The 23,739-nt window shown below is 37.2% G+C and overlaps 1 protein-coding gene across 3 annotated transcripts in view; it reads left to right on the plus strand.

The window, feature by feature from the left end:
• Positions 1–17,329, plus strand: part of usp13 (ubiquitin specific peptidase 13) — a 35,210-nt gene extending 17,881 nt beyond the window's left edge. For all 3 annotated transcript variants that reach the window (XM_058072508.1, XM_058072509.1, XM_058072510.1), the window contains exons 14-22: positions 32–206; positions 1,776–1,864; positions 2,912–3,034; positions 6,602–6,625; positions 6,898–7,041; positions 10,045–10,214; positions 12,452–12,641; positions 15,792–15,876; positions 17,210–17,329. In XM_058072508.1, the coding sequence (XP_057928491.1) occupies positions 32–206; positions 1,776–1,864; positions 2,912–3,034; positions 6,602–6,625; positions 6,898–7,041; positions 10,045–10,214; positions 12,452–12,641; positions 15,792–15,876; positions 17,210–17,306 (1,097 nt within the window). In that variant the 3' untranslated portion in view covers positions 17,307–17,329. The remainder of the gene's footprint in view (positions 1–31; positions 207–1,775; positions 1,865–2,911; positions 3,035–6,601; positions 6,626–6,897; positions 7,042–10,044; positions 10,215–12,451; positions 12,642–15,791; positions 15,877–17,209) is intronic.
• The last annotated feature ends 6,410 nt before the right edge of the window (positions 17,330–23,739 follow it).

Consider the following 23,739-nt stretch of genomic DNA (forward strand, 5'->3'; position numbering starts at 1 on the left):
GTCGTTCATGTTCGATCTCTCGTGCAACCAGAGGAGCTTTTAGCTTACGAAGCCAAGCGGAGGGAAGCAGAAGAGAATACAAGAAGTCCTCCGGAGCCGGTCAGAGCTCGCATTCCCTTCACCGCCTGCCTGCAGGCCTTCACCGAACCCGAGAATGTACCCGACTTCTGGAGCTCGGCTCTGCAGGCCAAGTCGGCGGGAGTCAAGTGAGTATAACATCATAGCATAACAACATATAATATAACATAACAACATATAACATAACAACATATAACATAACTACATATAACATAACAACATATAACATAACAACATATAACATAACAACATATAACATAACAACATATAACATAACATAACAACATATAACATAACAACATATAACATAACAACATATAACATAACAACATATAACATAACAACATATAACATAACCACATATAACATAACCACATATAACATAACCACATATAACATAACAACATATAACATAACTACATATAACATAACTACATATAACATAACCACATATAACATTACCACATATAACATAACCACATATAACATAACCACATATAACATAACTACATATAACATAACCACATATAACATAACAACATATAACATAACAACATATAACATAACTACATATAACATAACTACATATAACATAACAACATATAACATAACAACATATAACATAACAACATATAACATAACAACATATAACATAACATATAACATAACTACATATAACATAACTACATATAACATAACATATAACATAACTACATATAACATAACCACATATAACATAACAACATATAACATAACAACATATAACATAACAACATATAACATAAGAACATATAACATAACAACATATAACATAACATAACAATATATAACATAACATAACAATATATAACATAACAACATATAACATAACATAACAACGTATAACATAACAACGTATAACATAACAACGTATAACATAACAACGTATAACATAACAACGTATAACATAACAACATATAACATAACAACATATAACATAACTACATATAACATAACAACATATAACATAACAACATATAACATAACAACATATAACATAACAACATATAACATAACCACATATAACATAACCACATATAACATAACTACATATAACATAACTACATATAACATAACTACATATAACATAACAACATATAACATAACAACATATAACATAACTACATATAACATAACTACATATAACATATAACATAACTACATATAACATATAACATAACAACATATAACATAACAACATATAATATAACATAACAACATATAACATAACAACATATAATATAACATAACAACATATAACATAACTACATATAACATATAACATAACAACATATAACATAACAACATATAACATAACAACATATAACATAACAACATATAACATAACAACATATAACATAACAACATATAACATAACAACATATAACATAACAACATATAACATAACAACATATAACATAACAACATATAACATAACAACATATAACATAACAACATATAACATAACAACATATAACATAACAACATATAACATAACAACATATAACATAACAACATATAACATAACATAACAACATATAACATAACACCATATAACATAACATAACACCATATAATATAACATAACACCATATAACATAACTACATATAACGGCGATGGCGTTTGCGTCCAATCATCCGATGCGTTTGTGTCTCAGGACGTCCCGCTTCGCCTCCTTCCCGGAGTATCTGGTGGTCCAAATGAAGAAATTCACCTTTGGAGTTGACTGGGTGCCCAAGAAAGTCGGTAAGGACCTTTCTCTCTGTGACGAGCACAACCTCCATGCTTCATCTGGCAAAACGTATGAAATATGTTGATCAATGATCTCCATCTGCCAGTTCCATGACGTAAGCTAAAAAAGCTAGAAGGTACAACCCAGGAAGTGTTGACTTATTTAGGTTGTTGTGTAAGACATCCACCAGGGGGCAGCAGTGAGCTTTGATGCTGGAGGCCCAGCTCAGGTTTCAATGCAGGCTTGGGTGGTTCTCCACATTTCATGTGGAAATGAGCAGCATGTGTTGTGTGTGCTCGGTTTAAGGACAGGACACATAGGTGCCTTGGTTAAGGTCATGAATCCCTTCCAGAAAGTCCGACCTTAACCAAAACTAATTTTAACCAAAACTAAGAAAATCATTTTAATAGACAATAATTAGAGTTTTACATGCATCAGATGAAGCAAAAATGTCATTTTAGTTTTGTTGGGGAAAGAAGAACCAAAGTGGGCGGTGGTGACATGCGCTATATTTAACATGCTACGCTAACATTGAATGCTTATGTTTTGTTGTTGGAAGCGGAAATGAGTGTTCCGGATGTAAAATGAGACCACAGAGCGTCACCTTCCATGTGCCGCCCGGTCGATAGACCGTTTACTTGTGAACCGGAGGAGATGTGTATGCACGGAGGCGTGTCCACTGACGGAGACATTCCCGTCATATTTCCCGTCATATTTCCCGTCATATTTCCCGTCATATTTCCAGTCTTCTCTTTAAGGCGTAAAATTGGGAGGTTTTGCAGCCTTGTCTCGGTACTGTTCATTACATCATGTTTTTCGCTACAGCTCTGATATAAACAAACGCTGTTGTCCTAAAATGGCGCCCATAATGCATTGTACAAGTAGCGACATTTCATTTTGTGCGCGTGATCCAAGATGGCAGGCGTAAACAACCCATACGCTAAATAACGCAAGTCAAAACTTTGATTGTTAACCGAAAACCACTCTAACCGAGGCGGATGTTAACCGAGGTCACACTGCATATCCCCAAATGTTTCTTATGTTTTGCATTTTGTGCGTAGATTTGGCCATAGATGTTCCAGACTTCCTTGATCTGAGTCGGCTTCGGGCCACGGGACTACAGGCGGGAGAAGAGGAACTTCCTGACCTCATGCCGCCCATCGTGCTGCCTGAGGACACCAGAGGTACACACACACACCACACACACACACACACACACACACACACACACACACACACACACACACACACACACACACACACACACACACACCATATAGCCGCACCACAACACAACACTGGTCACTGTGCTTTTCCACACCACGGTACCTACTTAGCTAAAATACCACCAAAATAAAGGTCAATGCTGTCCTTTCTAGTCAGACTACAGCTGTCCTATCTAGTCCTTGAGCATGAGGTGACAGACAAAACGTCTGGTAAGAGTACCTGAGCGATAGATTCAATGTCTTAAATTGTCTTAAACTACACACTCTCACATATTTGTCTGCAGCCTTTTTCTGTCCTTGTTAGACCCAGTTTGTGCTGCTCTCTGAAGGGAGTAGTTAACAGCATGGTAAGAGATTTGAGTTTTAGTTTACATTTTTAGATGGCTTTTCTAATCATCTATTAGCCTTATAAAATGATCAACTTGGATTAGCAGCCAAATTTTGTTTAGTCTTGTATGTCGTATTTTGTCTTATTATGTTTGCTATATTGGGTAATAGGAGTATAAAGATGACTGTGGGGTGTTATTTCATATTTAGAGGGCTTTCATAATGTTTAAAATTGTATTTAGAAGGTGGTAAACATGTTTTCTTTGTCTTATATGTCGTATTTTGTCTTATTATGTTGATTATATTGGATAATAGGAGTATAAAGATGAATGTGTGGTGTTATTTCATATTTAGAGGGCTTTCATAATGTTTAAAATTGTATTTAGAAGTTGGTAAACATGTTTTCTTTGTCTTATATGTCGTATTTTGTCTTATTATGTCGACTATATTGGATAATAGGAGTATAAAGATGACTGTGGGGTGTTATTTCATATTTAGAGGGCTTTCATAATGTTTAAAATTGTATTTAGAAGGTGGTAAACATGTTTTCTTTGTCTTATATGTCGTATTTTGTCTTATTATGTCGACTATATTGGGTAATAGGAGTATAAAGATGAATGTGGGGTGTTATTTCATATTTAGAGGGCTTTCATAATGTTTAAAATTGTATTTAGAAGTTGGTAAACATGTTTTCTATGTCTTATATGTCATATTTTGTCTTATTATGTGGACTATATTGGGTAATTTTCTTGGATTAGCAGCCATAGCAGGAGATTGATGCAGAGGACTGACAGTTGTTGATAGTAGGCCTCTATCCAAAAATATACATCCTTCTTTCTAAATCATATCATTCATTTGACTTGTTTGGGAAATGGATACAAATGTTTGTGAAATGCATGAAAATGAGTTTTTCTTTGGAAAACAAAAAGACATTTGCAAGCGATCCCAAACTTTTGAGCGGTAGTGTACATTTGAATAAAAAACCCCCAACAGTTTTTGTTTTTGTTTTGGTTTTAGTAATTGTATTTTTAGAAGGCAGCCCACTTTGGACGCCCCTCAGTGGGATAAACATAGTTTGTTAGAAATACCTACTGCGTGTGGCAGGATCCAATTATTAGTGAAATTCCCCAATGAGGGTATTTTCCTCAAAGCCACTAGCAGGATGCTTGCCTGGAATCTCCAGGGAAAATGTGTCCAAGTTGTACTTCAAACCGGTGGGAATCATTTGGCAAAAAGATTCTTTTTTGGAGGGAATTAAGTTGCACGCGGCTGACTGATGTGATCCTCTACTCCTCTACTAGGATTTTAATGATGTCTTCCCCACCAGCTGCTTATTAACATCAACATTTTCCACAGCTCAAAGCCTGAACATTCCAAAAGTGGTGTGCAGGCCTCACATTTGACAGGCTGCTGTTTCGTGTATGGAATCATGTGACGGGCTTAAGCAAAAGCAAAAGCAAAAGCAAACATGAAAGCCAGACGTTTTTGTTTATCTGCGGGTGCAATTTGAAGGTACGACTTCTCCGTCTCTGACAGCAGCGGGTGGATTTCTAAATGCTGCAGATGCCATCTTGCAGGGTTGAAAACCTTGTTTTGGGTTCCAGCTTTTCAGGTTATGACGTTTCAGGTTATGGCATTTTGTAGGAGCTGGTGTTAGGATTATTGTGTGTGTTGTGGGATCGTTCAAACCAGTCCTAGCATGAATCGTACATCATACATAATTAGGTACGTTAGTACATGCAGTACTACCAATACATTGGAATGTTTATGGTTTTCATGTTCCAGGGTACAGCGTTTTGGGTAATGATGTTTTGGGTTGGGACATTTCAGGGAACAACGTTTTGTGTTAGACAAGTTACGATGTTTTGGGTTATGGCATTTCAGGTTATGGTATTTCAGGTTATGACATTCTGTGTTAGAGTGTTTCAGGTTGCGGCATTTCAGGTTATGACGTTCTGGATTACAGTGTTTCGGGTTATGGCTATCCAGGGCACAACATTTTGTGTTATACAAGTTACGATGTTTTGGGTTTTGGCATTTCAGGTTATGGCATTCTGGGTTACAGTGTTTCGGATTGTGACATTTCAGGGGACAACGTTTTGTGTTAGACAAGTTACGATGTTTCGGGTTGCGGCATTTCAGGTTATGGTGTTTCAGGTTATGACATTTCGGGTTGAAGTGTTTTGGGTTGCGGCATTTCAGGCTATGTTGCTTCGGGTTATGGCATTCCAGGCCACAAAGTTTCGGGTTGCAGCATTTCAGGTTATGACTTTCGGGGTTACAATGTTTCAGATTACGGCATTTCAGGGGACGTTTTGTGTTAGACAAGTTACGATGTTTTGGGTTACGGCATTTCAGGTTATGACATTCCGGGTTACAATGTTTCGGGTTGCGGCATTTCAGGTTGTGGTGTTTCAGGTTATGACATTCCTGGTTACAGTGTTTCGGGTTGCGGCATTTCAGAGGACAGCGTTTTGTGTTAGACAAGTTACGATGTTTCGGGTTGCGGCATTTCAGGTTATTGTATTTCAGGTTATGACATTCGGGTTACAGTGTTTCGGGTTGCGGCATTTCAGGCTATGGTGCTTCGGGTTATGGCATTCCAGGATATGATGTTTTGGGTTACGGTATTTCAGGTTATGACATTCGGGTTACCGTGCTTCGGGTTATGGCATTCCAGGATATAATGTTTTGGGTTGCGGCATTTCAGGTTATGACGTTCGGGTTACAGTGTTTCAGGTTATGACGTTCGGGTTACAGTGTTTCAGGTTATGACGTTCGGGTTACAGTGTTTCGGGTTATGGCATTCCAGGATATAATGTTTCGGGTTGCGGCATTTCAGGTTATGACGTTCGGGTTACAGTGTTTCAGGTTCTGTTTGTTTGTGTTTACGGTGTTTCAGGTTACATGGCGTTGTGGTTGGCCGCCATGGATTGATTATTGTGCCTGGTGAGATCATTCCACCATGGTCCTAACGTGTAGTACGGCATAATTAGGTGTATTAGTACATGTAATGGTAGTACAAGTTGAATGACGGTATTTACAGTGGCGGCTAATATGAGCCAAGCTGGTTCATAGAACGGAGGCTTTGCATGTTTTACATTTATTCCCAGCATGCATGAGAGATATTGAATATTGCATAGGAAAGATATTTCATGAAAGCCGTGTGTGATTCATCCCATTGTCCTTTTTTCCCAGATAACTCCATGAGCTCCTTGGATTGTGAGTATTTCCTCATCAACACCGTAATCACACATAAAAGTAGCCAAAGCGGCCAAAGCGGCGAGCACGCATGCACGCATGCACGCATGCATGCATGCATGAGCAGGTGCCGCACGCTTTCTTGTTTGCACTCCGTAATGGTGCTGCCATGAAGACCCGTCCCCCAGGGCGGCCTGTCTTCCGGTCTCTTTGCTTAATGAGGCCCAAGGAGAGAGGGAATGAGTACTCGTACTCCTCCTACTTCTTCATGCTCCTTCTCTTTGGGTCCCCAGCTCCAGAAATAGACGAGGCGGCAGTCATGCAGCTGGCGGAGATGGGCTTCCCGCTGGAGGCCTGCAGGAAGGCGGTCTACTACACCGGCAACATGGGCCCGGAGATGGCCTTCAACTGGATCATAGCCCACATGGAGGAGCCCGGTAAGGAACGGCACGGCGCCAAAACTTGGGAATGAATGGAAACATGAGGGGGGGGGCAAACTTCTGAGTGACTTTCTTCTTCTTCTTTGTAAATGTTTTTATTGTAATATAATTTCCCTAATATTATACATTTTTCCTAATTGATTTTCTTTATTTCTCATATTACAACTTTTAAAGAAATACCATTTTTTATCTTTCATATTTCAACTCTGTTACTAAAATGACATTTTATATCCCTAATATTATGACTTTATTTTAGAAAAATTGCAACTTCTTTTCTAGTTAGAATGCACCTTTTTTTCTTAATATTTTGGCTTTATTCTTGTCAAATTTCAGCTTTTTTTAAATTTTCCATCAATTTCAACTTTCTTGTAAATGTTCTTCTTCTAATTATGCCTGATGATATTTTAACTTCATTCTAACATTTAATTTCATTGACTTTTCCAGAAATTCCACTCTTCAATTGTGGCGTTGCATCATCACCTCTCACGCCCAAAAACGTAAAAGACGTTCATTAAACAAATAATTTAAAAAAGTTAAAAAATGACAACTTTATTTTGTTTCTAATAATGTTATGACTGTCAATTTTATGCTGCTAAAATTAATTTCCCCCTCATATTATTACCACTTTATTCTAGTAAAATTGTGACTTTTTATCTCTTAATATTTCGACTTTATTCGAGTAAAATTGTGACTTTTTATGTCTTAATATTTTGACTTTATTCTAGTAAAATTTTGACTTTTTATGTTTTAATATTTTGACTTTATTCTAGTAAAATTGCGACTTTTTATCTCTTAATATTTCGATTTTATTCTAGCAAAATTGTGACTTTTTATCTCTTAATATTTCGATTTTATTCTAGTAAAATTGTGACTTTTTATCTCTTAATATTTCGACTTTATTCTAGTAAAATTTTGACTTTTTATGTTTTAATATTTTGACTTTATTCTAGTAAAATTGTGACTTTTTATCTCTTAATATTTCGATTTTATTCTAGTAAAATTTTGACTTTTTATGTTTTAATATTTTGACTTTATTCTAGTAAAATTGTGACTTTTTATCTCTTAATATTTCGACTTTATTCTTGTAAAATGACAGCACCCCCCCCACTTCTGCTGTTTGTTTTGTGCATATTTACATTTTCTTCTTGTAGTTATGATTTTATTTCCATGATATTTTGACTTTATTCTCATGACATTATAACTTGGGATGTCCAATGTTGGCTTTTTTACCGAAAACCGATATGCCGATATTGTGCGATACCGATATCAGACGATACCTATAACGACATGTGTAACATGACATATGAACATACATTTTTTCATGATGGGGGAAAAAATCTGATACCGATATCTATTATAATTCTTATTTTAATTTATTATCATTTTATGCCGATATTGTCCAACTCTGAATTCCAGTAACATTTTGTTGTACTTGTTAGTAAAAGCTGTTTCTGTAAATATTTAGACATTATTCCTGTAAATGTACCTCACATTTTTACATTTTTGGTGATGTTTTTTATTTTCTTGTATTATACTTTTAGAAAAAGGGAAAATGGCCCCGGGGCCCCTGAGCTGTTGGTTCAATGATGCTAGGAACCTTCAGCCAATCCGTGTTTCCTTCCGTGTTGGTCTGATTATGAAGCGACTCCAGAGGTTATTTATTGAGGTTGATGTCTAAATGTCAGCCTCGCTCTTTCATCTGCAAAACACCGTCACCACAAATCTGCAGCCGCTGTGTCGCCTCCTCGTCCTCCTCGTCCTCCTCGTCCTCCTCGTCCTCCTTCTGGTCCTCCTCCTGGTCCTCCTCCTGGTCCTCCTGCAGACACGAAGAGACACCCACGCCGCATGTTTATTGGTGTGGGGCTTTTTCAACTCCGAGGTCATTGAACGTGAGAGAGCAGTCACGTCTCCACCGAATGGGGACGCTTTGGTAGTCGTTTATCGGCGTGTGCGTGTCAGGGACCATAAAGTTTGTTGGAGCGGAGATGTTCCAGCCAGGCTTTAACTTTGGGGCTTTGATGGCCCCCGGGTGGATGTTAAAAAGCCCCCGGGTGGATGTTAAAAAGCCCCCGGGTGGATGTTAAAAAGCCCCCGGGTGGATGTTAAAAAGCCCCCGGGTGGATGTTAAAAAGCCCCCGGAGGGGAAGAAAACCAGAGCAAGGCTCGACAATGTCATGAATGGAGCTTCCTCCGTTTAGTCACTTCCAGATTTGGCAAAATAATGTCGATGTTAGTGGCTCTCCGGGTCGCTGCTGTGTGTGAGTGACGGGAAGAAAAGCTCTGCTTTCTTGAGGAGACGTCATTTGGTGTCACCTGACTCTAATACTCTTTTATTGTGGTAAAAACATGCTAATCAGGTGGCTGACACTGGAAATTCATTCATTTATTCATTTCAGGGTCCTGGACTGGTGGCCAGCCAATCCCAGGGCACATATAGACAAACAACCATTCACACTCACATTCATACCTATGGACAATTTGGAGTCGCTAATTAACCTAGCATGTTTTTGGAATGTGGGAGGAAACCGGAGTACCCGGAGAAAACCCACGCATGCACGGGGAGAACATGCTAACTAACGAGGGTGGAATTGAACTCGGGTCTTCTAGCTGTGAGGCCTGCGGCCCAACCACTCGACCACCGTGCAAGTAAAAGTCGGGGCTCCATTAGAAGTTGAGTGTAAAGAATGAGAAGCATTTAAGTCGACGGGTGTATTTGCACCTCTGATATGATGCTGCTCAACAGCACGTCGGCAGCCGATGAGAAGGAGGAAGAGGAGGAGGAGATAAAGTAGTGAAGTAGTTTTTCCTTCACGCCAGGAGGATGAATGGAGGCGTTTATGGGTAATTCCAAACATGGAGTCTTTGCTCTCCGCCACTTTGCTTCTTAATCCTCACAAGCAGGAAAAAAAACATCAATAATTTAATAATTCAATAATTCAATAATTCACGTTTCAGTTTCTCCTTCTAGTCATCTCTCTTATTTATTTCAACTTTTACCAGACTTTGCCGAACCTCTCCATCTTCCCTCCATGCTGGACCCGGGCCCCTCCACCAGCGACGCCCCCCTAGGGGCCGCCCCCTCGGACAACTCGCCCCCTGAGGAGAGCATCGCCATCCTCACCTCCATGGGGTTCCCACGCGCCCACAGCATCCGGGCCCTCAAAGCCACGGTCAGTCCCACCAATAAGACAACGGACGCATAGGACACAAATATAAGACACAAATATAAGACACAAATATAAGACACAAATATAAGACACAAATATAAGACACAAATATAAGACACAAATATAAGACACAAATATAAGACACAAATATAAGACACAAATATAAGACACAAATATAAGACACACCTTCACATAAGACAATCTGGGGGAAAGCTTTTTTTGTAATTTTTAAATAATTATTAAATAATAATACAATACAAATATTAATAATAATAATAATTTTTATATAATTTATATATTTTTTCAATATTTATTCAATAATGAAAATAATATTTAAATAATAAAGTATATTTATATACAATTTAAATAATTACAAATAAAACTAATACAAAATATAATAAATATTTTTAAATATTATTTATAAAATATCAAATAATATGAAAATAACTATTATAAAATAAAGTATAATAACATAGAAAAGTATAATACAAAAAAAGGTCAATATTGAGGTCATATTCAAATTAGCATCATAACTCTTCTTCTGTTGTTTCGCTAACTTGCTAACATCCTTTGAGACCGCCCCGCCCCCCCCTGCACCCCCCACCCCTAAGTCGGTCTCTGTGTCACATGTAGTTGTCCAGTGTGTGTGTGTGTGTGTGTGTGTGTGTGTGACAAGAAGAAAAGCTCTGACTACACATCAGAGCCCGCTTATGTCGACATCCCGTTTATGTGGACCAACTCATCAAGTCCTCGTTTGCCGTGTTCTTCTTCTTATGAAACGGTGCCGCGTACAAGGTTGAAAATAAAATGCCCCCTCCCCCGGGTATAAGATGGCCTTACTTTAAGGGGAAAACTACTGCCTAATATTCTATGTAGTATATAGTATATATACAGTATAGTATTTTTCCACGTGTTGTTTCCAGATTTGTTTCTAATGAACGTGAAGCTGCGGGGGGGGTCACCACTGAAGTTCCTATTTTTAGCCTCCAATGAAGACCAGATACTTTTTACAACCTCGGTGACCCGACCGCGAGAGCCGGAATGAGCCCCCGCAAACCCCCCCCCCCCCCCCCCCCCCCCACCCCCCGTGGGCTCCTGTTGTGGATGCACATTCCCCAGGAATCACACCTCTATTCTGGACGGACGGACGGACGGGCGGGTTCTGGTGCTGATGGACTGAAAACATTTCTTGTGTTGGCTAATCCTTCCTTCTGTTAGCTGCTGTGCTAAAATCAGGTTAATACTACCCTGCTCTTATTTTTCACTGAACAGGAAGTAGGAAGTTGGGATGCAGCATCGGATATCTGTATCCGATTTTTTTCCTGAACATATGGATGATCTCTGATATCTGTATGGGAAATTGTGAGACAATATGGAAATATGGCTTTAATCTTAATATTATGACTTTATTCTTCTAATATTTGGATTTTATTCTAATCAAATATAAAGTCATAATATTAAGATGAAACCATTTTTTATATTTTCATATTAAGATTAAATAAAGTCATAATTTTAAGATTGAACAATTTTTTTAATATATTTTATATTTTGATATTAATCTAAAGATTAAATAAAGTCATAATATTATGAGTAAAATGGTTTAATCATAAAATGAACTCCTCTGTTTTCCATTTTTACTGTTGTTTTTTTCCCCATTGTACTTTTAGAATGTGCCAAGGGCCAATAAAACATCAGTCATGGGCCACGGAGGGCCCCTGGGCAGCACTTTGGAGACCCCTGACTATACACGGACCATTTTTATGACATTTTTTATGACATTTTTAGTATTAAGAAGAAAACTTGATGAGTTGGTCCACATAGACGATGGACGGATGGATGGATGGATGGATAGTTGGATATATAGATAGATGGATGGATGGATGGATAGTTGGATATATAGATAGATGGATGGATGGATGGATGGATGGATGGATGGATGGATAGTTGGATATATAGATAGATGGATGGATGGATGGATGGATGGATAGTTGGATATATAGATAGATGGATGGATGGATGGATAGTTGGATATATAGATAGATGGATGGATGGATGGATAGTTGGATATATAGATGGATGGATGGATGGATGGATGGATGGATGGATGGATAGTTGGATATATAGATAGATGGATGGATGTATAGTTGGATATATATCCATGGATATATATCCAGTAATGTCTTCCACATGAAATATCAGCGTAATCCCGATTGAAGTAATCCCAAGGTTTTGTCTGACAGAACAACAATCTGGAGCGAGCGCTGGACTGGATCTTCTCCCACCCGGAGGAGGAAGAAAGCGATGTCGTTTCCAACATGGCTGACACGGAGCCCAATGACAACGCTTTCTCCAACGGCGACTCGTACACCGACTCCATGCTGTCCCCGGACCGGGACACGTCGGGACCACGGGTCAAAGACGGACCAGGACGTGAGTCATCATTATTATTATTATTATTATTATTATTATTATTATTATTATTATTATTATTATTATTATTATTATTATTATTATTATTATTATTATTATTATTATTATTATTATTATTATTATTATTATTATGGCTGAGCCATAAATATCAGACCGACATGATGGAATTATGACATCATCCCAATAAATCCCATAATATCAAAAGTAGCTCTGATAACTAACGTTAAAAAAATGCTGTGCTTTAGTCGTAAGTCCCCTACAGCTCAGGTACTTTCACTTTAAGAGGACGCTGGTCAAACCAACCTAAGGGTCTCCCTGAAACGGGAAAACCTTTTACCAGAGACCTCCGTGGTGGCACACCGGATACTCGAGGCGTGTGTCCCAATATGGAGCACCTTGCTGGGCCACGGCAGGTCACTCTTCCCCCTCTGTACTCTGGTTCTCCTGATAGTCGTGATGTCATGGTAATGCTAATGCTAATGGTAATGGGAATGGGAATGCTAATGCTAATGCTAATGGTTTAATTTCATTTGAACATGCATCAGATTCCAATTGAGTGCATCCCATAATCAGTTCCCAGTTCCACATGTCCAAAAGGAGTAGGAAGAAGCAAAGCTTATTAAATCCTACCCCCCCATTTGAAAAGAAAAGTCCTGCACATGTAGTTATTATTCCTGCATATGTAGTTATTATTCCTGCTTATGTAATTATTCCTGCATATGTAGTTATTATTCCTGCATATGTAGTTATTATTCCTGCATATGTAGTTATTATTATTCCTGCATATGTAGTTATTATTCCTGTATATGTAGTTCTTATTCCTGCATATGTAGTTATTATTCCTGCATATGTAGTTATTATTCCTGCATATGTAGTTCTTATTCCTGCATATGTAGTTATTATTCCTGCATATGTAGTTATTATTCCTGAACATGTAGTTATTATTCCTGCGTATGTAGTTATTATTCCTGCATATGTAGTTATTATTCCTGAACATGTAGTTATTATTCCTGCATATGTAGTTATTATTATTCCTGCATATGTAGTTATTATTATTCCTGCATATGTAGTTATTATTCCTGCATATGTAGTTATTATTCCTGCGTATGTAGTTATTATTCCCGCACATGTAGTTATTATTCCCGCACATGTAGTTATTATTCCCGCGTATGTAGTTATTATTCCTGCATATGTAGTTATTATTCCTGCATATGTAGTTATTATTCCTGCATATGTAGTTATTATTCCTGCATATGTAGTTATTATTCCTGCATATGTAGTTATTATTCCTGCATATGTAGTTATTATTCCTGCATATGTAGTTATTATTCCTGCACATGTAGTTATTATTCCTGCACATGTAGTTATTATTCCTGCACATGTAGTTATTATTCCTGCACATGTAGTTATTATTCCTGCACATGTAGTTATTATTCCTGCATATGTAGTTATTATTCCTGCATATGTAGTTATTATTCCTGCATATGTAGTTATTATTCCTGCATATGTAGTTATTATTCCTGCATATGTAGTTATTATTCCTGCGTATGTAGTTATTATTCCTGCGTATGTAGTTATTATTCCTGCATATGTAGTTATTATTCCTGCATATGTAGTTCTTATTCCTGCATATGTAGTTATTATTCCTGCATATGTAGTTATTATTCCTGCACATGTAGTTATTATTCCTGCGTATGTAGTTATTATTCCTGCATATGTAGTTATTATTCCTGCATATGTAGTTCTTATTAGGGGACTTTGCGGTCTGGCGAATCAGAGCGCTCCAACATTCCGGGAGTTTGGTGGACCGGCAGGGAAGCAACACTCGCCCTCGCTTCCAAACCCCTCAGCAGGCGTTTGCAGGCTCTGATATGAAATTTCATAACTGGCATGTTGTCAACACGACTAATAGAGGAAATAGCGTATGGGTCACCGATGCTTCCATCGACATTAGTTGTGCTTTTTACAAACTATTTCAGCAACTAAAAGGAGCATAAATACACAAGCAGATGATATTGAAATGATTTGCAATATTCATTTATTGAATGCAAACACGTTATTTATATTTATCTCCGCTTTGCCATGTACAGTAGGTGAAAAAACATACTATTCTATCTTTTTTAATATTTCTTTTTATTAGCTTTTTTTTAGAATTTTTGCTGTTTTTTAATTTTCCAAATATTTTAACTTTCTTGTAAAATAATTTTTTAAATATATTTTGACTGTAACATAACTTTTTCCAAAAATGACAACTTTATTTTGTTTTGTTTGTTTCTCATAATATTATTATTGTCTATATTATATATTATTATAATAATGCTAATCATATATTAATATATATAATATTATATATATATATTTACCATTTTGATGTTAGATCTCAACTTTTTCCTGTTAATATTTTGATGTTATTTCTCTAAAATTACATTTTTTTCCTTCATGTTGTTTTTACAATTTTTTAATTTTTTTACTCTCTTCTTGTTAATGTTCTTCTCATAATTCTGCCTAACCTAATTTTCCAAAAATTCCAACTTTATTTTGTTTTGTTTGTTTCTCTTAATATTATTATTGTATACATTATATATTATTATAATAATGATAAGGCTAATGATATAATATATTATTTCTTTTTACAATTTTGACGTTAGATCTCAACTTTTTCCTGTTAATATTTTCATGTTATCTTTTTTTCGTTCATGTTTTTTTTTTTTTACAATTTTTGACTTTCTTCTTGTAAATGTTCTTCTCATAATTGTGACTAGCCTAATTTTCCACAAACGAAACCAACTTTATTCATTACTTTAATAAAAAGTAATGAATAAAAGTTAGTAAAAAAAAAAGAAAAAAAAAATCACATTATTTTTCCACATAAAATGCTGACTTTTTTGACACGATGACCACTTTTTCCTGTTAATATTTTCATGGCTTAAAATTGCTCGGAAGCGGAATCAAACACTTGCCGGGATTGGGCGTTGGGGGTTCTACAAACGTCTCGCTCCGTCTGTGGTGTTGAAGGAGTTAAGAAACCAAAACGTCCAAAGATGATTGGATGACGGGAACACCCATCCAGACTGCGGGACGTTTGGGGGGGGGGGGGGTCGGTCTTCCTGCTCTGATTGTAAAAGCTGGTGTTGGCTGTTGCCCCCCCAGGGTACGAGCTGTTTGCTGTCATCAGCCACATGGGGGCGTCCACCATGTCCGGACATTACGTTTGCCACATTAAGAAGGAAGGAAGGTAAGATGACAAACGTTGTTGGTTGGTTGGTTGGTTCTTTGTCTCCGCCATCTTCCATCCTTTCATTGCTGCTTTGTCTTCCTGTGTTGATTTATTCATTGGAATATGGAATATTATTCTCTCTGTCTCTCTGCTAAAGGAACAAACGGCGACTTGGCGGTCTTTAAAAGACTCCATGAAAAACCTACCGTCATAAAAAGTCAACATAATATCCATTTATTTCTTTGTGCAGCCATTCTTTATTTCTAAAAATATCAAATATCAAATATATCATCAGTGGGTGATACTACTCACGATACTGATTTACATTTTTAAGGTCATAATTCTGAGAAGAAAAAAACCCCAAAATAAAGCAATATTTGGAAAAATTATTTTTTGGGGAAAAAATTGTCATATTTTGGGAATATAGTCATAATTACAAGGAAAAAATTAACAAGCTGAAGGTGGAAAATAACGAAATGGCAAAATCAGCTGCAATTTTGTGACAATAAACTAAACATATTAAGAGAAAAAAAGTCCTATTATTATAACGTGAGGAAAAGTGTGATAATATATTAATAATTAAGAGAAAGAAAATGACAAGAAAACAGTTGAAATTGTTGGAAAATGAAAAAAAACCAGTAGAAATGGGGGGGGGGGGGGAGTAAATGTCATTTCAAAATATGAAGAAAAAAATGTAGTAAAAAGGAAAAAGTTGTAACTTTCTGAGAATCATGTTGTACTATTATAATGAAAAAATATATAATAATTATAATTAAAAGGAAAAAGTTGTAACTTTCTGAGAATCATCATGTACTATTATAATGAAAAACAATTATAATAATTATAATTAAAAGAAAAAGTTGTAATTTTCTGAGAATCATGTTGTACTATTATAATGAAAAAATAATTATATATATATAATAATTCATAATAAATATAATTATTTTTATTATAATATAATTTATTATGAATTATAAATAATTATAATAATAATTATATTATTATTATAATTATTTATAATTCATAATAAATTATATTATAATGTTTTATTATAATATAATTTATTATGAATTATAAATAATTATAATAATAATTATAAATAATAATAATAATTATTATTATTATAATGATCTTAATATAGACGATACTAAGACAATTTAAATATTAGGGAAAAAACATGTAGAAGAAAAAAAATGAATATGTGACTAACCTAGGAATGACATTTTTCATCAAAAAGGGAAAATCCAGGAATAGTGAAGACAAAATAAAAAATGTCTATTTTTTTCCACACCAAATATTCCATAAATGTTCCTGAATAACATGCTGGAATTGCCCCCCCCCCCCCCTGCAGGTGGGTGATCTACAACGACCACAAGGTGTGTTTATCAGAAAGACCCCCAAAGGACTTGGGCTACATCTACTTTTACCATCGACTGTCCAGCAGCTAAACCCATAGCCCCCCCCCCCCCCCCCCCCCCCCCCCCCCCCCCAATGAACCACTGTCTTTTCACCTGGGAGACTTGCTCCCCAAAAGCTGCCCCCCCCCCCAAGTCCACCATCTGCCTGCCTTACCCAGGAGGTCAGTGAGGAGCAACTTTGGTCATGAAGGAAAGCCACGTGCTTTATTTTCTTCTTTGTGTGTTTGTGTGTATGTGTTTATGTGTGTGTGTGTGTGTGTGTTTGTGTGTGCGTGTGCGAGAGCACAAAGGGACGTGTGCAATTTCTGGCGTGTTGTGCCCGCAAAGCCATTGAACATATCTCACTGTTATACCTCTGGTGATGCCTTCAGGTACATTTTTGTAAGTGTATGCTAGGGAATCAGTCAGCTTTGACGTAATACAACTGCTTTTTGACATTTTATTTCCCATAACAAGGATTTTTTCCTCTATTTTTGGGAAATAAAAAAATAAATAGAAGTCAGAATCAAATGACAATAATAGTACTAAATATTTTGACTTGAAAAAAAGTACATTTCAGCAGCTTTTATTTTGGGGGCTCAGCCCTGACCCACTTCCTGACCTGGAAGTTTTCACCATTGAAGTATTTTCCTTTACTGCTACTACAAAAGTAAGCACTTTTGTGTTTTTTGCAAGCCGTGCTAACCGCAGCCGCGAGGAAATTACTGCAAATCCATCACAACAAACTACATGATTTCATTCATCAATATCCTCACTCGTTTTTCATACGCCTGAATGCATCAGCCTTCATGTACACGAGGAGCAGGGCTGGAATCAAACTCTTCTTCTGCTCGACCGCTCGACCCAGAAGGGCGAGAATCGGTGGAAACGTCCACCGCTACCATGTCGCCCGTGCTATTACTTTTCTGACAAATACACCACACGGTGGCGCTGTTGTTTACCATCATATGTCAAACTGACTGGAAACTCCCCACACTACAAAAACCCTCTTTGATAGTATGTGAAACACCAAGTACTTGTACGCTCTTGTACTTGTACTTTGGCTCTTGTACTACTATAAAACAACATGTATCCCATGCTGGCAGTGAAAATGAATGCATCCCGCTTTATGGTAAACACCAGCATATGAAGTCTGAATGTACTGTATACTATAAAGTACTGCACTGCAAACTCTGCAATACTCGTACTACAAAAGTACACAGAAGATACTGCATTCCCTCCTATCAACTAGACGCCACAGCCCAGTTGAGGGTTGTAGTCATCACCTGTACAGTGAAGCCCCCCCCCCCATAAACTGGGTAATACGGTACTTCTATGGAAAGGGGAGTTCCGCAGGGCTCATATTCAAGTCCCTTGTTGGACAGCCCGGTAATGCAGGGGGTCTCAAACTCACGGCCCATGCACCTTGGGGGGGCAATCCTATAATAATGATCTATGGTCCGTGTTCGAACCCGTTAGCTAAACAAATACACATATTTAGGCTAATTTCAAGGCCTAAATGAAGCATTTTCAAGCAATAAAAAAAATGACAAAATGAAGTACAACTAAAATAATGTAGTATTCTAGTAGTATTCAGCCATGTTACACCAATAAGACAAAGAAGTGTCTTATTTTCTCTTACTACGTCCACTCTAAACCCTTTTCACATCAACCAAGTGCCGCAAAGCATGCTGGGAAGCACAGGAAGCACTCCCAGTATGCTTTTAAGTGAATTCCCGCCAAGTAGGATGGAATATTTTGGTAGTTAGCGCATGGAAAACCGGTTTACCGCCTTTGAAATATGTCGTTTAACGCTACTAGATTCCTCTAATAACAACTTTATCTCTGGTCAACTGCTTTTCTATGTCTTATATGTCTTATTTTCTACTATTATGGCTACTAAAGATGGCTATAGGGGTGTTATTTCATGTCTAGAGGGCTCTAATAATGTTAAATGTATCTACAAGGTTGTACACAGGCTTTCTATGTCTTATTTTCTGTTAGTATGTCCATGATATTGGCTAATAAGATTGTAAAAGTGACTATAGGGTTGTTATTTCATGTCTAGAGGGCTCTAATAATGTTAAATGTATCTAGAAGGTTGTACACAGGCTTTCTGTGTCTTATTTTCTGTTAGTATGTCCACAATATTGGCTAATACGATTGTAAAAGTGACTATAGGGGTGCTATGTCATGTCTAGAGGGCTCTAATAGTGTTAAACATATACAGAAGGCTTTAAACAGGTTTTCTATGTCTCGTTTTCTGGTAGTATGTCTACTATAATGGCTAATACGATTGTAAAAGTGACTATAGGGGTGTTATTTCATGTCTAGAGGGCTCTAATATTGTTAAATATATTTAGAAGGTTGTACACAGGTTTTCTATGTCTTATTTTCTGTTATGATGTCTACGATATTGGCTAATAAGATTGTAAAAGTGACTATAGGGGTGTTATTTTATGTCTAGAGGGCTCTAATAATGTAAAATGTTTCACTTCAAAGTGTGCGGAGAGTGCTTCCATACTTCCCAGCATGCTTTGCGGCACTAAAGGGGATGTAATTCATGATGTAGTAGTGGTTGCCCTGCGTGTCATCTGCTGAGTTTGAGACCCCCTTAATCCCCCCCCCCCCCAAGCCCAGGTGTGAATGAGCGTATTTGTGAAAGCCCCTTTGGTGCCTGAGCAGGTCTGAATGCTGAAGTAAGTCTCAGTGATGCAAGACCTCTATGCAAGTGAAAGCCGGATGCTTCCACTCCGTTCGTGTGTTCTTGTTCTGTTTGGGCGTTTGGGCTTTCCTCCTCCATCAGTTGGTCCTGGTCACCGTTGGCACCAAACGTTGACGTGCGGTCATTGGTACCACGGTGCCACGGTACCACGGTACCACGGTGCCACAGTACTTTGCCTTTTCTTTTCAGCCAATGAAACCTTCAAGCGCTTCTTTTGTGCCAAATCTTTGTTTTTTCTGGAGAGATTTTTCTTTAGCGATGCGGCGTCTTCGTACGTGAATGGAGTCACGCCGCTACGCTCCATGGAAGTTTGCTTACTGTTTGGATCATTTAATAAACATTTTGTCCAGACTTGCTTTACTTTCTTACTTTCTACATTCTTTTGGTTTATATTTTATTAGAATTATGACATGATTTTTTCACCTACAAATCAGTGCAATGTTTGGTGCTTTTTTTTATTAAGTAACGTCATAAAAATGACAAACCATAAAAAAAATTAAACAGAGAAAAAAAAGTACAAATATTAGAAACAAAGACAACAAAAGGAAATAAAAAATGAGGTTGGGGAAAAAAATATAATGGGAATTAAGTCCAAATATTATGAGAATAATTTCATGTTAAGAGAAGAAAATTTACAAGAAAGTTGAAATAGAAAAAACTGTACGAGTATGAATATATTAGAGAATATATATTATGTATACATTTAAATATATATTAAAAATTTAAAAATATATTTTTTAAATATATTTAATATATATTATATATTGTTATATTATATATTGTATTATATAATATTTATATATATTTTTCAAGCACTCCATTTTATGAGAATAAACTTGGGATATTATGAGAAAAAAAATGTTAGTAACAGGTTTTTAAAAAATGTAACATGAGAAAATAAAAGTTATATTATGGGAATAATTTCATAGTATCAGGAGAATATTTACAAAAATAACAAAGAACAGAAAGTCTTTTTTATGTGATTTTCTTGAAATATATAAACGCTAACTTGGTTACAAGACACCAAAAGTGGCAACCTTTCATTTTTTTCACGATGTGCTCCTTGCTGGGAAAAAGTCTTTGATTTGTAATGAGGGTTCCTTTTGGTTCCACTGGGAACGTCTGCTCCCCAGCATGAGAACGTGTCCCCCCCCAAGACAGAAGACAGGACATAAGGAGTGAGTATGTATAACAAGTGTTTATTCTGAAAAGGTTACTTTCATATTGTTGATTTTTAAAGGTTCTAATGCGTTGATGATTATACAGGGAGAGGAAATACGCCCGTCATCATCTCATCATCTCATCATCTCAACTTCATACACGGATGATGCAATGATGCATGGACCAACTAAACATAGCAGAATGATATTTGGACTCAAAATACTGATAAGCTTCATCAACCCAACCAGAAAGCATGTTGAAATATCCATACAGTATTTTAGGAATTTATTCCCTAAGCTCATTTTACAAGTATATTTTCATCAAAGTATCATATACTTGGCATTGATTTTTGTTTGTAAATGATCACTTTAATCTTGTAAAAAAAAATCCTAAAAAATTTTTTTTTGTTCCTGTAATATTTACATTTTTTAAATATTTAAAAATAATAAAAATAAAATAATTTTTTAAATAATATATATTTTTTATAATCTATTTTTTCCAAATATTTAGCTGCTAAATGCCGCCTCCATGCGACCAACGGCTGGCGATCCGTGATCTTTTGAAAGCATTGAATGATGAAACCAAGACGAAGAAGTTTATAGTCGGGTTGTTTCAGCGTTATCAGTACTTTTTAGTCAAAGTCCTAATTCCTACTAATATTTCTAACGTTCAAGCGTCCGTGTTATTAATATGTCCCGGCTAGCCAAGCATTGTAGCATTGTAGCCTACGTAGCTGTGGTATACGCTTGTTGTCTAGGATGCTGTTAGATACGTTGCAAAAATCTTGCCAGGAAATATGTCATATGTTATTAGAAAAGCAAAAAGGGGAAAAAGCAGATTGATATTTGTCATGCGTTCAAAGATCTAGCATGCGATCGAGCCCGTTTGCGTTCCTCAGGCGCATGCACGCTATGATGGGTCACCTGAGAGGGTTCATCAAGTCTGGTCTACCAACAAAAAAAAAGCATCACTCAATGGTGGCTTCTTTTTAAAAAAATATTTTCATTCAAGCAAAAAAAAAAAAAAAAAAAAGAGCCAAGACCTCCAACCTCTGCAAAAAAAAACTAGGTTGGATTTTGTACATTTTTAAAGCAGACATCATCGTGTGAGGTTTATGTTGGAAATGATGGTTGGAATGAGAAGAAGGATGGTCTAACTGGTAGAAAACCAGACTAGAATGAGAAGAAGGATGGTCTAACTGGTAGAAAACCAGACTAGAATGAGAAGAAGGATGGTCTAACTGGTAGAACACCAGACTAGAATGAGAAGAAGGATGGTCTAACTGGTAGAAAGCCAGGCTAGAATGAGAAGAAGGATGGTCTAACTGGTAGAACGGCAGAGGGTCAGCGAGCCACCAGGATGCTACGTAGGAACGACCACGTATCCCAAACAGGAAGTTTATGGATGGGATTTATATGATGGAACATAATCATGCTATGTTGTGGCGGACAGCAATCAGCCCAGCAACCATGAAAGGTCCCACATTGGGTAACCAGACCCTGGACTCCCCAATCTTGTATCAGGAAGGAATATCAGGAAGTCTTTCTGGTCCCTTTGGGGCGAGTCGTGAGCTAAGTCTGTTAGCATGGAGTTGTGAGCTAAGTCTGTTAGCACGGAGTCGTGAGCTAAGTCTGTTAGCACGGAGTCGTGAGCTAAGTCTGTTAGCACGGAGTCGTGAGCTAAGTCTGTTAGCACGGAGTCGTGAGCTAAGTCTGTTAGCATGGAGTCGTGAGCTAAGTCTGTTAGCACGGAGTCGTGAGCTACGTCTGTTAGCACGGAGTTGTGAGCTACGTCTGTTAGCATGGAGTTGTGAGCTAAGTCTGTTAGCACGGAGTCGTGAGCTACGTCTGTTAGCACGGAGTTGTGAGCTACGTCTGTTAGCATGGAGTTGTGAGCTAAGTCTGTTAGCACGGAGTCATGAGCTAAGTGTGTTAGCACGGAGTCGTGAGCTAAGTCTGTTAGCACGGAGTCGTGAGCTAAGTCTGTTAGCATGGAGTCGTGAGCTAAGTCTGTTAGCATGGAGTCGTGAGCTAAGTCTGTTAGCATGGAGTCGTGAGCTAAGTCTGTTAGCATGGAGTCGTGAGCTAAGTCTGTTAGCATGGAGTCGTGAGCTAAGTCTGTTAGCATGGAGTCGTGAGCTAAGTCTGTTAGCACGGAGTTTGCAAATGAGGGCAAAGAAGCCAAATGGGGCGTGACATAACATGATATAACGTGGTACTACGTGATACTACGTGATACTACGTGATACTACGTGATACAACTTCATAGATTGTGCTTGTGTGGGTCTTGGATCCTGGCTTTATGTTCTTGTCCCGACCTGATCTCCTCATGAAATACTGGTCCTAATTCAACCTGCCAGCACACGGCCGTACCGTTGGGAACATCAATAGCTGGAGAACCAACCTCTGGCTTCCCCTGGTAGCATTCCCACACAGATATACATGGATATATACTATATATATATATATATGTATATATGTATATACTATACTATACTAGCAAGGAAGATAAAGAGCATGGCAAATATAAAAGATGAGCTTTTGCATAGATATCAGAAACACCCCCCCCCCCCCCCCCCCCCCCACCAAGGCTGCAGCC

The sequence above is a fragment of the Doryrhamphus excisus genome, chromosome 5, assembly GCF_030265055.1.
Source record: "Doryrhamphus excisus isolate RoL2022-K1 chromosome 5, RoL_Dexc_1.0, whole genome shotgun sequence".
Classification (NCBI taxonomy): Eukaryota; Metazoa; Chordata; class Actinopteri; order Syngnathiformes; family Syngnathidae; genus Doryrhamphus; species Doryrhamphus excisus.